This window comes from Lutjanus erythropterus, chromosome 10 (assembly GCF_056507025.1).
Source record: "Lutjanus erythropterus isolate fLutEry1 chromosome 10, fLutEry1.hap2, whole genome shotgun sequence".
Lineage (NCBI taxonomy): Eukaryota > Metazoa > Chordata > Actinopteri > Lutjaniformes > Lutjanidae > Lutjanus > Lutjanus erythropterus.
The window spans coordinates 34139485-34158420 of NC_139326.1; the positions used below are offsets into that span (position 1 = coordinate 34139485).

General features: G+C 39.2%; 1 protein-coding gene across 1 annotated transcript in view; it reads right to left on the minus strand.

Annotated features, from left to right (window-relative positions):
- The window catches only part of hk2 (hexokinase 2), a 40480-nt gene that overhangs the window by 11668 nt on the left and 9876 nt on the right, over positions 1–18936 (minus strand). The window contains exons 5-14 of the mRNA XM_084729112.1: positions 18077–18172; positions 15377–15476; positions 13055–13238; positions 9307–9468; positions 8470–8703; positions 4696–5000; positions 4424–4572; positions 3036–3155; positions 1250–1345; positions 63–162 (exon numbers count right to left, since the gene is read on the minus strand). Of these exons, the coding sequence (XP_084585238.1) occupies positions 63–162; positions 1250–1345; positions 3036–3155; positions 4424–4572; positions 4696–5000; positions 8470–8703; positions 9307–9468; positions 13055–13238; positions 15377–15476; positions 18077–18172 (1546 nt within the window). The remainder of the gene's footprint in view (positions 1–62; positions 163–1249; positions 1346–3035; positions 3156–4423; positions 4573–4695; positions 5001–8469; positions 8704–9306; positions 9469–13054; positions 13239–15376; positions 15477–18076; positions 18173–18936) is intronic.

Below are 18936 nucleotides of genomic sequence, written 5' to 3' on the forward strand. Positions count from 1 at the left end.
GTTCAAAAACAGAACAAAGATACAGGCTTCCAGAGAGGATGGTGGGGGGTAGACAGACTTACCTACGATGAGTCCCACCTCACATTTGGGATCCTCATAGCCGCAGGTCATCATGGTTCCCACTGTGTCATTAACCACCGCTACAAAGCTTAATTCAAATTCCTGGAAACAATGACAACAAATTCACTTCCAGCTGTCAATGCTATTAAAACACATTAAACTACACTTTCATACATACACTTCATTTTCAACACTTCCATATTGTGACAAGCAAAGGTGGTAAGTATAGTGACATCTTTACAAACCTGTAAGAACAAAATCTATTATACTAGTCCAGGCATTTTACCAAAAAGTGTGGGTCAACGTCACACAAACTGCAACATTAAAAAACTCAGCAGATTTTGTGTCCTCAACATGTTCTTAATGAGAGGAAAAAAAGTCTGAATGAACATTTCAGATTCTTAAAACCAATCCAGGTTTGTTATTCACAGTCTAAGCAAGTTTCTGGGGTAAACATTAATTAACACTCAGCTGTCTGCAGCAGTTTGCCACAGTAGAGGTAAGAAAAGAGATGAAGCCTAAATTGAAGACAACTGAATTAAAATACAGTAGACTTTTTTCACAGCAGCCATTTTGACAGGAAATGGTGCTGTAAACACAGATGTTACCAGTGATACTAATTAAGGCTCAGTTCAGTTCAGGTCAAATAGAGTCAGGGTGCTCCTACTGAGCATGTTGGCTTACTGCTATGGGTCTGCTACAGTTAACTAAATGGGACCTTAATTATTATAATTGGAAACACCTGTGTTTCCCCTACTACTATATTTCATATCAATTGGATACATTTGTACATTCAGCGTGCATGATGTGCAAACACTAACTATAGTCTGCCGTACTTATTATTTAACAATACTGTCTTTTCTATTGTGGCAATGAGTGTGCAACTATTTTCTTCCAATATGGCTGTTGTGAAAAATATATTTTCTATAACGAAACATACAAGATTAGTGTGACCATTTCGACTCTCTCTTCTCTCTACAACAAATATAATAAAAAGTGGATAACTGCTTTTCTGAGCTCCTGCATAAGACATACAAGACTATGTAAGAAGCAGTGTACAATGAATGTTTGTAAGCCACTTTGGCTACCATGGCTGTATTTTTTTATTACATTCCTCAAATGTTAACATTCACAGGCTGTATTTCTCAAGGAAAAACTCTGACAATATATTTGTGACATGGGTACTGACCTGTCTGCGGCGGACAGCATCTTTAAGTAATTTAATGACATCTTGTCCCTCACAGCCGCTGGCTTTGAAACCCTTTGTCCACCTCAGAAGTATGCCCTGAACAAATAGCAACAGTGTGTGAGAAAGAAAATACATGAAAGTGGTGGTCACTGCAATATAATTTATGGTCTACACCAATCAGGCCTAACATTATGACCACTGACAGGTGAAGTGAATAACATTGATTATCTCTTCATCACGGCACCTGTTAGTGGGTGGGATATATTAGGCAGCAAGTGAACATTTTGTCCTCAAAGTTGATGTGTTAGAAGCAGGAAAAATGGGCAAGTGTAAGGATTTGAGTCAGTTTGACAAGAGACAAATTGTGATGGCTCGATGACTGGGACAGAGCATCTCCAAAACTGCAGCTCTTGTGGGGTGTTCCCAGTCTGCAGTGGTCAGTATCTATCAAAAGTGGTCCAAGGAAGGAACAGTGGTGAACCAGCAACAGGGTCATGGACAGCCAAGGCTCACTGATGCACGTCGGGAGTGAAGGCTGGCCCATGAAGTCTGATGAATCATGTTTTCTTTTACATCATGTGGGTGGCCGGGTGTGTGTGCGTCGCTTACCTGGGGAACACATGGCACCAGGATGCACTATCGGAAGACGGCAAGCCGGCGGAGGTAGTGTGATGCTTTGGGCAATGTTCTACTGGGAAACCTTGGGTCCTGCCATCCATGTGGATGTTACTTTGACACGTACCACCTACCTAAGAATTGTTGCAGACCATGTACACCCTTTCATGGAAAACGGTATTCCCTGATGGCTGTGGCCACAAGCAAAAATGGTTCAAGAATGGTTTGAGGAGCACAACGACGAGTTTGAGATGTTGACTTGGCCTCCAAATTCCCAGATCTCAATCCAGTCGGGCATCTGTGGGATGTACTTGACAAACAAGTCCAATCCATGGAGGCCCCACCTTGAAACTTATAGGACTTAAAGGATCTGCTGCTAAAATCTTGGTGCCAGATACCACAGCACACCTTCAGGGGTCTAGTGGAGTCCATGCCTTGACAGGTTAGGGCTGTTTTGGCAGCAAAAGGGGGACCAACACAATATTAGGCAGGTGGTCATAATGTTATGCCTGATCAGTGTACACAATAACTAATCTGCAGTCAAAATTTAGCAGTAAAATGATTGTGTTGTAATGACGTGAAAATTCACCTTCCATTAGTGATACTTTGCTTCTGTACAAATTAGCTATAGTGGATAAGCTTGTTGTCCCAGTAAAAAGCCAAAAAAAAGGCCAACATTTTAGCTATGTTCCAACACTATTTATGGATAGCTGACTTCAAAACATGGCAACAATAAGCATGTCCCAACCATGCTCATCACTTTTAAATGTCACCTGAAAATAGTTTCCATTGTTATCTGTGCTACTTGCAACACGTATTTCCTTGTGTTTTCTCACTTTGCAGCATTTTTTTTCTAAATGTTGTCAAAGTAGAGAATATGTTTTCTACTCTATAACTTTTTTCTAAACTCATCCTAATAAAAGCCACAGGTGTTGCTTTACTACAATTCAAATTCAATACATTAACTAGTTGGGGAAATTTACCAGAGAAAAGGAGAAAGATAATGTGGGTATTGCAGCCCTGGGAAGAAACAGTTTGTTTCTGCCAACTTAATGACATACACACTTCAGTTCAGAAGTTCAGGTATATGTACAAAACCTCAAGTAGATTCAGTGTTTCATATGCATGATAGCTAGTCTTACCCTGGAATGAATATTGAGTCAAATATTACCTGATCCAGTTTGGTTTGATGACAGGGGAAGGAGAATGTAAATCCCAGAGGTAAGGATGCTCCCTTCATGCCCCTGTATTCCAGAAAGTCAGCAATACAGCACACAATGTGGTCGAAAAGCTGGATTGAGAGACCAAAAATAATGCACAGAAACATTAGGAGGCAACCTCTACGTAACCCTCAGTTTTGCAAAAATATGCAGTATTTAGTGGTTTTACATGGTGTAAGCGGAGAGAAAAACTTGTTTGTGCACAGTGTTTACTGATTATGTTTGTTACTTGTGTATTGTGTGGAGCAAAGCATCTGACAGGAGCTCAATATTTGGGATACAGCAGAAACTATACGTTCTCTTGGACATGATAACTTCTGTACATGTCCCCCTAATCAACAATATCAATAGGAATGTTTTTCGGGTATGCTGAAGATACATATTGTTATACGGATTGACCACTGACCATGCGCATTGGCATGTACACACATGCGCGCACACACAGAGAAGAGATCATATGATCCCCTCCAGGCTGCCTGGTAGGGGTAAAATCAAACTGGTGTTAAATGCTCTTAACTGTGTTCCACTGTTATGCATCAGAGAAAACTCTTCCCATGTAAAATAAAAACATTTTTATATACAAATAAATGGCATTGTTTTTATAATTTGTGAGGCATATATGAGATAATTTCAGATTTGTATAATTTATAACATTTGGTCAGAGGATCATTTTCAAACATAAGGCAATGATTGCCACAAAAACAAGAAAAAGCAGGAAAGTATACAGAGCACAGAACACTGGCCCCCCACTTACATAGTTGATGCTTCTGGGCATTTATATTCATCACCACAGGGACGGAGATGTTTCACTGTATTTAATGTTTCCTTAGAACATGTTAGTTCTCAATCTACTTACTTTGCAATGAAAGGTCATAGCCTAATAGTTGATTTCACACCACTTTAGCTATATGTGTCGAGCTGGTGTGGTTGCTATGGTAACACTATAGCATTGCCTGTTAATGTAATTTTAGTGCCTCTGTAGAGGTGCTTATCTTTTACAATGATTTAAGTAATGAAATATGGGTAATCTGGTTATCTATTTTAATCTAAATGCACAACTGTTCAATTTAGTTGTTCAAAATTCATACATATTCAGATTTTTCTATCCTATATTTCTCATGTTTGATTATTCGTAGTCAAAGTATATTTATGTGATTCATATTGTAACCTATGCAGGTAAACTTAATTGTTGAAAATTATTAGGTATTAAATTATATCATATTGTAGCTCCAGGAGTTCCAAGAAAAAGGCTTTTGTGCTCAAGGCCATTTTTCAGTTGCTGTTACTTGCTGTTTACTTATGTGAAATAATGAAGTACTTTAGACCCCAGTGTTTGTACCTCATCCCCTGTGCCCTGCATGATATCCTGTGGGATACTGTAGATCTTGTGGTGCATTTTCACATTGCGTCTCTTTCCACTTTGCACTTGCACTAGCAGAACTCGAAAGCTGGAGCCCCCAAGGTCCAAAGCCAAGAAGTCGCCATGCTCTGATGAGGATAAAGACAAGATAAGAATCCAGAACATATGAAACACAAAAGCATTATAGACCAGAGAAAACTGAACTCAATGACAAGTTAAGTGGAAGGTCTTTTTGTTTCTCTTAAAGCTACCTGTTCCGTCTGGTGTGGATCTGACATAGGTGGGAAGCATCTTGACGCTCGCCTGCTCATGGGTTTGCTTTGATAAGCCTCGCGCCATCTCGTCACTCATCCGATTCTTTACCTCCAGCAGCTGCTCACGGCTCAAATGCAGGGTGTCAAGGATGCGCTGGCGCTCAGCATTCTGAGCGGCAAGACGGTAGGCTACTGCTGTTACCATGGCTGCACCCTTCCCACTGCCACACTGTGACTGCAAAAAACGCACTTCACAGTCCGGCACAAGTCGCCGCACCATCTTGTGGAGCCTCCTGGAAAACCTAAGAATAGGAGATATATATTGCACAATGGTAACCTTCACATTTTTCAAACTGCACCATATTTTCACATATTTTGTCTAAATGACCAATGTGGACAACATTTTTTTTAAATCGGTCCAGTATTGGGCAGACTGTTACAGTGGTTTGTAGGCTTGCCATGGCAGTAGGTGCTACCGATGTAACAGTATTGAGGCATACACCAATTACATTACTTGCCCACCAACCCCACCATCTAAGCATGTTATCAATACTTAATGGGACGTTACAATTATAAACTCAAATTGTCTGCTCAGTACAACAGTAGTTGCTGTTTTGAGGTTGCTTGACAACTAGATATGGTTATATGGACTGAAATACACTAGAAATGAAATTATATGGCCCAATATTGCCAAACAATCGTGGGGTGTGCACAGAGTATACATAAAAGAACTGTTCGTTGTGCAATATATTACCATGAAGGTGTCAGCTGGTGCTAATTTTCCTAAACTTAGGCTAACTTGTCTAAACCAAGCTAGCCTTGACAGGAGCAAACATTACAACTGGTGTGTATTTAACATTAGTGTTACTTTGTGAACATCAGCTACAGTTGTTGAGATCTATGTGGGGGAAAACTGAATAATGAATGGACCTTTTAAGCATTTGTTTAAAGAAAACAAAATATCTAAAGAGCTTATGTTGAGCTTTTAATGTAGATATTAAACGGCATCGCTCATATATTTTTCTTGTGAAATGTGTGGTGTAATCTGTAATACTGGTGTTGTCACGAGTTTATTAACCAGTGGGAAAATTTCCTCACTGTGGTATCCCCAGTTAGCTGTTCGCTGCAAAACAGACTGCAATGTAGTTCTTATTAGCAACTGCATGTCAAAGAATGCCCACTAAAAGTGCAAGTCTAAAAGGATCCCTTCAGCAATTAAGACCTTTTTTCTGTAAGAGTGATATGCTTTTTGGCAAGTTATCACTATCATCAAAGCCACCAGACTCCATTCAGAGAAACAGTTATTTCATCATTATAAAACACACTTTATTCAAATGTGACAGACCCAAAATAAAGCTCATCAACTCTGGTTTGGTTGAAATAAAGCATTAATTCACCATAATAGATGTGGGCTTATTCTGGCCTTAAGACCGTTCTCTCTGCTGCTTCTCTGATGTCTGACCTCCCTCTGACTCCTCCTCCTCAACTTGATATTTTTACATCCAACATAGTGAATTAAGGGTTTATATGTTTATCTTGGCATGTGGGACTTTGTAGACAACTTTGCAACCTTTGTTAACAGGAGTGAACATTTCAGGCATGACCTTTTCACACAAATATTGTGGGATCTCTCAGTCTGAGTTCAACCACTATTCGATTCCACGATTTCAAAAGGTCATTAATACTTCCCCATTGGGGAGGAGGTGAATCACAGAACTAGTTAACTTAGTGAACACCACAAATATAATTAAACAAAGAGACATTCCAGATGACATAAAGCCCTCTAGAAACAGATCATAAGATTGTGATGATTATTGCAACTCTGGAAAGATCAGCTGCCTTACCTACGACAAACAGCTCAGCTCGCTCACTGAAGCGGCTCTGTGGCTTTGCCTGTCTGCTGCAGAGCCTCTTGTGTTGAGTGCCTTCAGGTTATGATTCCTGATGTGTTGTGATCAGTTAGTGCTGTTGGTGGGCATTTGAGCAAGACTACAGAGTGGTGACTACCATGGAAGTAAAGTAAGTAAGTAGTGCATTTCTAAAATAATTTTACTCTAACTTTAGCCTTTTTTCTGAATTGAAAAATGATCCAACCCAGACAAACTGTGAGTTTTGTAATTTCCCAGCCTCTCTCAAGTGTGAAGCTATTTTCCCCCACTCAAGAATAACAACCTCGATGCATCCGTAAAAAGTAACTAAAGGCCAGTATCAAACCTTCCTTTTTAAGTAAATTCCTTGAAAACGTTCTATACAAACAGTGATTCAAATTTCAAAGTGATTACAATATCTTTGATATGTAACAATTAACTTTTAGATCACATCATAGGACCAAAAAACATGTCAATGTCCTTAAATTTAACACAAATGCTAAGACGATCTTAGTTCTTCTATTACTGGACCTCACAGTCCCACAAGTGTCAATTCTTTGCCCATTATATTTTAATCTATATATGATCCCACTTAGTAATATCATTAATAATCATGACATGGCTTATCATTCATACGCAGATGACACATATCTCTATGTCTGTTTCTCCCAGTGACCTTAACCCAAATGATCTGATAAAATGCATTGCACACAAATTATTGGATGCCAAAAAACAGCTACAAAATTAATAAAACTGAAACTATTTTCAGGAGCTGGTGAAAGTGCTTTATGTTTATGTGCCTAATCAGGGTCAAAATTATTCACTGTGGGGACGGTGTTCTTTAAGGTTATACACCTCTCCCTTCTTTCTCCAAACATAAGCAACGTCTCTATGGCCAAAGAGCTCTAGTTTCATCTCATCTGACCAAAGGACACACTTCCAGTATGCATCATCTTTCTCAAGGTTGTCCTCAGCATACTTCAGTCTGGCTTGAAGGTGTCTCTTCTGCACAAGTGGAGTTTTTCTTGGTCTGCAACCTCACAGTCCATTCCTATGCAGGGCTCTAGTGACTGTCTTCTTTGATACTACAATTCCCAACTTGGCTAAGTCATTGACTAGCGTGTTGGCAGTTGTTCTAGGGCTTTTAGACACATCTCTCACTAGTTTTCTTTCCAGAGTCTTTGAACTCTTTCACTTCCTCCCTCTGCCAGCCTTGTTCTGTACTGTGTGGCTCTTTGAATTTCTTGATGATACTTCTCACTGCAGTTCTTGACACTTGGAAACACTGTGATAACTTTGTTTATCCTTCTCCTGCTTTGTGAGCATCAACAATTCTTTTTCTCAAGTCTAAACTGATTTCTATTGTTTTTGGCATAATGCTTTCTCCAGTGACAGCTCAAACCCTTACTGAAGTTTTTATACTGTGTGTAAATTGGAAGATAACCCTTTAACTTGATTTTACAAGCTTTGAGCATTACAAAATTAAAGCACATCATTGCACAACAGTGGTTTGTGTTGTGGCTTAAATAAAAAGATCAGTTCTTCAGTTAGTAATATTGACCCTGGTAATTTTTGTTTTTTCTGAAATAATTTTGTTATTATGTGTAAATAGAAATAATTTATGCTTTCTAAAGAAAATTAGTATGTTTAAAAATGCTATGTTGAAAATTCCTTGCTCTGATAAAAAAGCACTTGGGAAAATTTTGAAAAAAACTTTAAATTTCATAGGGGGCTAATAATTTTGTCTAATAAATGCCTCTACTAAGCTGACATGCGTTCAATCATGCTGCCACTATACACTTGCACTAAACTGAACTTTATAATTAAGCTCCATAGCTCACTGTGTACATGTACGTTTGTGACACACACTGTGACAGATATGATGGCGTTTAGGAACACTTACTCTGAATGATTCTTGTAAACAGAGCCGTCCACTCCAATAGTAGTACGCAGCTTCTCAGCTGCCTTGTTATCCCGGATCTGCCGCAGCACTGCCACTAGAGCGGAGGCACACAGGTGTGCAGCCCGTGTAGATACAATCTGACACACCCTCTGAGTGGCTACGCAGTCCTCAACCGACGGGTCCAGACCCAGGCCCCTGAGCACCTTTTCAGCACTCACCAGACTTTCCTCATTTCTGTGGGTAAAGCAGAGTTCAAATCACATTCACTATAACGTCATAGGTGAATGAAAAGTGAAACAGATCTCAGTCCCATATACTTCTGCTAATGCAAATTATTTGAGTATTCATGATGCACGATTACAGCATAAACCAACCTTAGCAAGTATACACCTAAAATTTCCACAACCAACTGAAAGACAACTCCAAGAAACAAATGTTTGTATGATGTTATGTAGTAGGGCTGCAACTAAGAATTACTTTCATTACTGATTAATCAATTAGTTGGTTAGTTTATTAAATTGTCAAAAAATTCTGAAAATCAATTCATCAGTGTTTCACAAAGTCCAAGGTGACGTCCGAAAAGGTCCACAACCCAAAGATATTCAGTTTACTGTCACAGACGACTTAAGAAATCAGAAAATAACTCATATTTGAGAAAAACAGAATTCGGACAATTTGTCTTAAAAAATCACTCAAAACGATTAATCGATTATCAAAATAGTGGGCAATTGATTTAATGGACAATTAATAATCAATTAATCCATTAATCATTGCAGCTCTACACTGTAGCATCACTACATCTGAGTTTCTCAAACACACTTGCACACACAAACTCACTTGTCACTATCAATGCCATAGATGTAGCTTGTTTTGAAGCTTCCAGTGGTGAGGAGGTCTGCACTGGTCCTGCCCTGGAACAGCAGCTTCTCTTTGGTCATCTTCACCAGGATGAGACGCACCAGTTCACCCATGTACATGCCGCTGATCATCTTCTCAAACCTACACACCAACATGAAAGATAAGAGGAACAATTTTTTTAAACAAAAAAATGAACAAATCAGTCTTCAGATTAAAGCTGCAGTAGGTAGAAAGCCTGAAAACAGTTGATTTTTGAGTCTCAGCTGAGTTAGGTTTCGTCTTCTGTGTCCTGAGCCCTTCCCACTAGACAAGCAGCACGCCCCTTCATGAGCACAAGCAACAGTTTACAGAGGCAATCGTAAGCGAGCACAGACCAACAGACATCAACTGCGTGTAATAAAGCAGACCTCACAGTAAATAACACCGAAAGAGGAGAGAAACTACATCTAAAAACATAAAGATTCAGTGTGAAGATAGAGAAGTACTGAGAGCTAAACATAAAGAGACTTTGAAAAATGTTTTTCTCTCCACTCTCTGACAGCCTACTGTCTAAAGGAAACATCTCAGATCTCTGCCAGGAGCATGAAAGGGATTATTTAAAGCCCTTTCATGCTCCTGTCAGAGATCTGAGAATACTACTAAGTTGGTTACAAATGTGCCATCTTCAGTATCAAATGATGCATCAAAACTCACAAGTGATATTTCACCCTATGGTAGGCCTACAACTATTAGAATGTACAAAGTAATACTGAATTATTTGTAAAGCTGTTGAACGCATCATGGGCTTGTTAGTCTGATATTTTGACAGCATCACTACACTGAAGAACTAGAAAGACACAGATGTTGCAGTATGTTAAAATATAATGAAAAAAAAGATTTTACATTCCTTTCCTCCAACAGACTACTTTTAGAGAGCTTTAAATTAGGGATGTCCCGATCCGATTATAAAACAACAAGCATTGACACGTTCATGATTTAAATTCATCCTAAAGTACAAAGAGATTGTCAAATGGAATGACAACGGTTTAGTTTTAGTTTCACAACATCAATATTCATTGTTGCACAGATGGAAACAACACCGTAAATGTCACAATTTACGGCAGGCGAGGAATTCAGACAATATAATAGTAGTGAGCTGGTAGTTAGTAGGCTAATGCAGGGCAAACGTGTCACCTTGGGACAGTGAAAATGTCTGCAGTTTGGAGGTATTTTAAACTTGACAGCGAAGGCAGTGCAACAGCCACTTGTTATGTGTGCAAATTCGGCATTTGGCGTGGTGGAAATGTGGATGTGTTCTCTTTTTTTTTTCTTCTTATTAATGCGTTGCTGAAGTATCGGATCAGGACTCAGTATCAGCAGATACTCAAAATCAAATGACTCGGACTCGGGGGCAAAAAAATGTGATCGGGACATCCCTACTTTAAATCTAAAAAAAAGAGGATAGTGTTTTCCCATTTTCCAGTCATGTTCTACTAGATCTGCCTCTGATAGCAGCTGAGTGATTATGTGGAAGAAGTTCTTATGTAGCATTTAGATCCATTCTTATAATTGTCCTCCATTTCATTCTGTGAATGAGTCACTTAATTTTATGAGTGACCAATTTCAATCTACGGAGTTGCTCACTTCTAATCTGTTTCATTTTCCTTGACAGCTTAAAATCATGACCTCTCTTGCAACCATCATCACTTCAGTCCAGTTTTCTTCCATTCAGTTTGTTTCTGATCTTAATTGCCCCACAGTGTTTTTTGTTTTTGCAGCAATGTGGTAACCCTAACACACTTGAGTTATTTGAAAAAGGCACACAATTCAAAACATGCCCCTAATCAACCTGTCAAAATGTATTTATTCCATCTATAGTGTGTGGGTCAGCCTGTTCTAACCATCTGGGTGGACTGGTTACCATCAGTATATAATGAATTTATTATAACAGCTAATTGGCTTTGACATCTCCTCAGTTGAGAACATAATGGGCGTACTGAACAAAGAGTGCCAAGAATTAAGAAAATCCAGACGCTAAAATCAGTAAGTAACTCAGTATATAAAAAAGTCACATCAGTAAATTCGAGTTTGCATGTCAAACACTGTGAAGAACTGTGACCATTTGGACAACTTGCAGCAATCCATGCTTGTAAAACATTTTGTTTGTGTAGGGAGTTAGTATTTGTATCAGTGCAACTTTATTACACTGCATTGCATCCTGTATATTTATACAGATGTTTTTATTTTTCTAGTCACTGTATCTAAGTCATTATGTTCCACAACTAGTCTGGTATCTCAGAATAGGTTTCGGAATCAATAGCCTACTGGATTGATTTTTTTTATGTTATTTTTGCCATTGACTGATTTAAGTGGAATTATTGATTATTGCAATATCAATAGATATGGATTAGCAGAGAGTAAGAATGCTTGTGCAGCTGCACTGCCTCACAAAGCTCTTCAGCTTAAAATACAACATTAGATAGATAACCAGGAAAGTACTTGGAGAGTGCAGACCTCTGCCAAGGCCAATAGTCCAAAAATGCAAGCACAACCTCTATAGACTTGTAGAATTCTGTAAAAGCTGTCTCAGCCGTGCATTAACTATCTACCTATTGAGCAGTGTTTCCTCTGCCAAATGTAAACACAGGCTCATTTTCTGATCTCAAAGAGAATCTCTCTCAGTGGCAGACGCAAAGAATAACTATACAAAAATAGCCGATCTTCTCGTGGATGGGCTTGTTAACTTATGTAGTTCATTTAGAGTCAACACTAGTTGTGGGTACTACTGTATGTGTACTGCTATTATCTCTAACTTTTATTTTTAGGTCAAAATTCTTGTTTATAGTTTCATTCCATTCATCAAAGTGAAGAAAATAATTTCTACACTTTTATAACTTATTTTATTAATTTATCCATTTATCTGTCCTTCCTGTCCTTGTTCTGCTGTAACACCCAAATTTCCCCTCTGGCGATCAATAAAGGATTATGTTATCTTCAGCCACACTTTTCTACAGACAGCAACATGAAACCTTTGCCACAAGGTACAAGGTACAAACACATGAACACTGCTTTAACATGCAGAAAATTCCAGGTCAATATTAAACATAAAAATAGAAAATAGAAAAAAAAATATATGTAAAAATCACTGCTCATTTAAGCAAGTCAGTATCACTGAGACCAGAAACTATTGTTCATTACTTTATATATCCTGATTATATCCCGATTATGAGATTCATTACAAGGAGTCTCTCCTCAACACAGTATTCAAAAAAGAAACATCACAAATATACCATTACACAAAAAATGCTTTTGATAAAGGAGACTACATAAATGTATTTTTTGTGCAATACTGAATATATTTGGTTTTGGTTAGTGAACATGTTAGCCATAACAGGGATTATGAACTTCAAACTGCTGTAAAGATTTGTAATGTTAAATATCAGTGCACAAAGAGCCTGTTCCCGAGTGATCTAATCACAAGCGAACAGCTCTAAGTACAGGTGTGAATGCAGCCAAGATGCATTGGAGATGCATTTAACATCTGATTGCCCAGACCAATTTCAGATGTGGTTACAGAAACTGGTCAGACATCAGGGAGGTTTCTACTAAAATGTGATTAAGTTACATGAACAATGGAAATGAGTAAAAAAAAAGGCATCTCTAATACAAGTCTGCCTGCAGTTCAGTAAGGCCACTACTGAGAGATGTTTTATTTAGTACAAAGTAAGATAAGCTTAGAAAAACTCACAGCTGCTTGCCAGGGTTTAAAGATCCTGCGTCTAATTCCCGGTCAATGTCAGTGCGGAGACCCTCCAGGGCACCATCATCTCCAAAAGCACCCCACTCTGTATTGACACACATCCGTCCCTCGTCACCGTCTAGCAGCTCAAGGTTCCTCATCTGCTCCATGTAACAGGCATTGGTCCCCGTTCCTTGAGGAAAGGGATATTAGCAATTACTGAGCAGCCCCTCCCCAAAAAAACATAATGGCAAAATAAATGTTACTGCAGTGTCTATTGATCATGTTTGCATCAAATGAATCAAACACCCTCTCTTAACAATGATTCTTCATTCAGTAATGTCTACATGTCCTATGAATTTTGCTCTGTCATGTGTTAACTTGGTGTATGCTGCACATCAAATTGATCTCAAAGGGTAACTAAAAAATGTTGTTCACAACCTATAATGTATACAACATATAAATTGTGGTGCTTGCCTTTTCTAATCAGTCTGTGCATCCCTGTGACTAGACAACTTGGTCCCAGGGGAGGGGCAGGGGAGCAACTTAGAATTTAACATGAATTGGTCAAGAGGGAGCAGCAGGACCTCATCCAGAACAGACAAACTGCAGCCCACTACTGAAGCAAGACCTTTAAATCAAAACTGCACATGCTGAGTAGCTCTAGTCTGTGCATGGTTTCCTTGTTGCCTGTTGGTGGCACAGTAGCCTTCAGTATTGATAGGTTATTACTCATAATCAACCAGATAGTGCTGTGAGTGGAACATTGAGCAAGAATGCAGAATGATGACTATAGACAGACAGAGAGGCTGTAGAGCCAAAGTGGTGTATTTTCTTGATTAATCTATTTTACTGGCAATCGGATATACACTGATCAGGCCTAACATTATGACCACTGACAGGTAAGGTTGAAGAACACTGATTATCTCTTCATCACGGCACCTGTTAGTGGGTGGGATATATTAGGCAGCAAGTGAATACATTTTGTTCTCAAAGTTGATGTGTTAGAAGCAGGAAAAATGGGCAAGTGTAAGGATTTGAGTCAGTTTGACAAGGGACAAATTGTGATGGCTCGATGACTGGGACAGAGCATCTCCAAAACCGCAGCTCTTGTGGGGTGTTCCCAGTCTGCAGTGGTCAGTATCTATCAAAAGTGGTCCAAGGAAGGAACAGTGGTGAACCAGCAACAGGGTCATGGACAGCCAAGGCTCACTGATGCACGTCGGGAGTGAAGGCTGGCCCATGAGGTCTGATCCAACAGACAAGGTGCTGTTGCTCAAATTGCTGAAGAAGTTAATGCTGGTTCTGAAAGAAATGTGTCAGAATACACAGTGCATCGCAGTTTATGGAGTATGGGGCTGCATAGCCGCAGACCAGTCAGGGTGTCCATGCTGGCCCATGTGCTGCCGAAAGCACCAACAATGGGCATGTGAGCATCAGAACTGGACCACGGAGCAATCGAAGAAGGTGGCCTGGTCTGATGAATCATGTTTTCTTTTACATCATGTGGGTGGCCGGGTGTGTGGCCGTCGCTTACCTGGAGAACACATGGCACCAGGATGCACTATGGGAAGAAGGCAAGCCGACAGAGGTAGTGTGATGCTTTGGGAAATGTTCTGCTGGGACACCTTGGGTCCTGCCATCCATGTGGATGTTACTTTGACACGTACCACCCTGATTGCTGTGGCCTCTTTCTGCAGGATAATGTGCTGTGCCACAAAGCAAAAATGGCTCAGGAATGGTTTGAGGTGTTGACTTGGCCTCCAAATTCCCCAGATCTCAATCCAATTAAGCATATGTGGGATGTACTTGACAAACAAGTCTGATCCATGGAGGCCCCACCTCGCAACTTATAGGACTTAAAGGATCTGCTTAAAGGATCTTGGTGCCAGATACCACAGCACACCTTCAGGGGTCTAGTGGAGTCCATGCCTTGACAGGTTAGGGCTGTTTTGGCAGCAAAAGGGGGACCAACACAATATTAGGCAGGTGGTCATAATGTAATACCTGATCGGTGTATAAAGAAAATTATGATTCAGATCGTTATAAAAATATTGAATATCAGAGCCATCTAATCAGGCAAAATAATTGAAAACGTCTGTGTGGTGAATTGTGGGTATGTGAGGTCTATATTCAGCTATGGAATAAAGGTTTATTCTAAATTTGATACATTTCAAAACAAACACACCACAATGTACATACCAACAGAGACAATACATTTTTCCCCTGAAATTCTACTTATTGAGTATTGTTTCACTTGATTCCAGCATGAGCATCCAAATGCTAACTGCCACTTACTGACCTTCACAAAAATTAATATACTGGACTCACCCACAATGAGACCAATTTCACAGTTACGATCATCGTAGCCACAGGTCATCATGGTTCCCACCGTGTCATTGATCACAGCCATGATGTCAGTGTCAAAGTCCTGTAATGAGATTTAAATTATTTATATACATTAAAACATACACAGACTTTGTATTTTAGAAGTGTGGTAACTTCTGACTCACTGATACAATTTGCCGGACTGTGACGCAATTTAGCATAAAATATTTTCACAATATTTCTAAGTATTTCAAGTCACTGGTTTGGACTGTATAATGAAATGAAAAGTCTGTCTTTGTCTTGGATCAAAACTTTTTTTCAGATTGTTTCCTGTGGTGAAAATTTTGGTTTTTTTTTTACTGACCTAAAAATAAATGGTGGCCTGCACTTCTTGGGCTTGGACTTGAAGCATTTTTTTCAAAACACAGCAGCCTACCAATAATATAAATGTTCTAGTGCAGGAACACTGGTGAAAAGGCAGCTTCCTGCATGGCTGTGTTTGCAGACACATCCCTTGTGAGTTGGGCTCATCTCTAAGGATGCAGCCTGCAAGAAAAGCAATGTCCATGCATCAAAAATGAAAGTTAGGTAGACCACGGTTAGACAGCCACAGGGAATCAATTGATGTGGAACAATCTTCATTCTCTCAGGGCTATCTACCTATCAGGCATTGAAACACAGAACAGAGGAGCTGTCAGTGTTTTATAGACACTAATTAACAACAAGGTCAGGAAGGGGTGAGTTACATGTTATGAGATGGTACGGGATGGTCAGCAAACAGCACAAAAATTCAGGCTACCCTATCTTATCCTGTCCTGTGACACACATGAGTGCATCATACTTTCCTGTCTGTCCTGTCCTTGGGCTTTTGCAAAATGCAAATACACAGGCATAGATTGTTTAAGAAGACAACACAAGATTTCTATGCATTTGTGTTCAGAGTATGTCCACCACTTCTTCTTACTAAACAAACTGTTTGGTCTTTCAGAAGTGCTGTTAACAACCTGTGATCGATTTATTGATCTCCTCACTTGTTCTTTATTGTCCAACCACTGACTGGACAGAGATCTGTCACTATCAAGACATGTATGCTTTGTCTCGACACATGGGATTTGAGAACAAGACTGAGTTCAGTTGCTCCACTGAAACACTGGTGGCTTGCCCTGCTACTTGTCAGTAAGGACTGCCAGGGATGTTTTAAGCTTATTTTGCAAATTTCCCTCAAGCAACAATCAGATGATCGAAGCAAAAATACGCTCAGACTGAACTGTCCAAAGTGCCCAAGAACAGGACTATAGCTGTAACTACCAAGGATGTTCCTGGCAACCAATTTCTTGTCAATTTAACTGAAATTTTAATTTGAAGTAGGTAACTAGTCTAAAAGTTAAAAAAAAAACAAAAAAACACCCAGAAAATAGTCAAAATTTACAAGATTAAACATGTCAGAAGAAAATATTATGTATTAAGAACCCTTCAAACCATTTTTCAGTAACCAAATTATATTTTATATGGGTAGTTCACCCAAAAATGAAAATTCATTCATTGTCTACTCATCCTCATGACTATTGAGGGTCGGGTTCATTTTGTCAGTCTGCAAAACACTGTTGGAGTTTCACAAAATGTCCCAAACAATGTAAGTGAATGGTGACCAGTTGTCAAAAAACAACTGGAAAAAAAATGCCTCCATATTGCTTGTCTGGCATAATCCAAGTCACCTTAACTTCCGACATGCCATTAGCACACTCTCACACCACACACACGCCCAGTTCAGACGGTGTGCACATGAACATGGCCCCAAGCTAACGATCAGCAGAGAAGATTTAGGCTAAAAATATGGTGTAAATGACATCTTTCAAGTGGCATATAGGGGCATTTTATGTTTTCATTCTGTTGTTTTTTTTTTTACATTTGAAAGCTGGTCACATTTCACTACCATTGTTTAGGAGATGCAACACTGTTTTCCTGTGAAACTCCAGCAGTGTTTTGTGGACTAAAAAACTAACACAGCCAATCACAAAAATGGGGTTTATACAACAGTCAATCACAACGCAACCACAACCAATCACAAGAAAGGTATCATTGTATCGACTAACAACACAATGTGTCATGTGACATATGTAATGTGTCAATCCATGCTCAATATGAAAGTCACATGACAAAAGTCACATGAGGCATGCAACATTATGTACCTTCCAGCTTTTGATAGCCTAACGCAGGGGTAAGCAACCTTCACACTCAAAAGAGCCATTTTTTGGCAAAAATAAAAAAGCAAAAAATCTGTCTGGACCCGCAACTATTTAATTCTCTATTTTCCTTTGACACTTTTCTTTTTTGGATTTAGCTTTCATAACTAGTCAAGAATAGCGCTGGTGAAATTTAGGGAAAAATTGCCAAGTCATAGATGTTGGCTATGACAGATTTTAGTTGCCAAAATATTAAAATGGCTTTTATTATTTGTGTATAAGGTGTGCATTTTTACAGTTGGAGAATGTTAGAATCACTGTAGGCCTACAAAAATGATTAAAATGTTAGAAACTAACCAACTATTCATCTCCATCAATTTTTTGTCAATGGCACAGGGAGTCACTAGAGAGGGGCAAAAGAGCCACATGTGGCTGTGGAGCACAGGTGTTTTTCAAACTGCCAATCACAACACAGGGGAGTTTTAGAACATTCAATCATAAAAATTATTTATATACTTACCCCTCGTTTTTTGATTGATTTCCTCAGAAGATCAACCACATCCTTTCCCTCTACTCCGCTTGACTTGAAAGCTTTGGTCCAAGACACCAAAACACTCTGGAAACAGGAAAGGAAAAACAATGAACAGAATCAAGATTATTTGCCCATTTCATTTCACCCTCATCATATGCTGTCAAAACAATAAATTAACAACACAGTATTCAGAGCAGTTAGGCAGACCTATTCTGATGTGTGAGTCAACTAAGTGTCTAAAATTGGACACTGAAATTCATCACTGGATAGAGTCCCAGAATGGAGCAGAAATGCAAGTGGCAATGCACTTACTACTTATAGCTTGTATTATCTTGCAGTAGATTAGATTCAGCTGTACCATTTAAAATAAAAATTTACTGCAGCAACAAAAGCTGTGTGTTTCAGCCTTAAAAAGCTTCTTCATCCATTCAGCTCTTCATTCTTCAAAGCCTGGGAGCCAAAGTAGCAATTTGTGCTGGTACTTTGACATGGTGTCAATTAGGGCTTGGCAAGAAATCGATAAATATCAGTATTCTTTCCCAGATTCAAGGGGCACAATTATAGAGATGGGGTGGAAAAAACCCAAGACCTGGGCTCAGCTCTAAGCCTCGATCCTCTACCAGAGCCAACAAGAGCATCAGGCCCTGTTGATAAACCCATAGATTTGGTGGCATTCAAGGCTGCGATGTGTTGGGCTCATTCTTCATGCTCAGTTCATTTTTTTTTAAATGACAGATACACCATTTCACATGTGAATCAACAGGTTGACAGGACTTCAAGAGGAACATGTCACCCAACTAAGTTGCCCCCACATTAGTTATAGGATAAAGACAGTAGGATATATATGA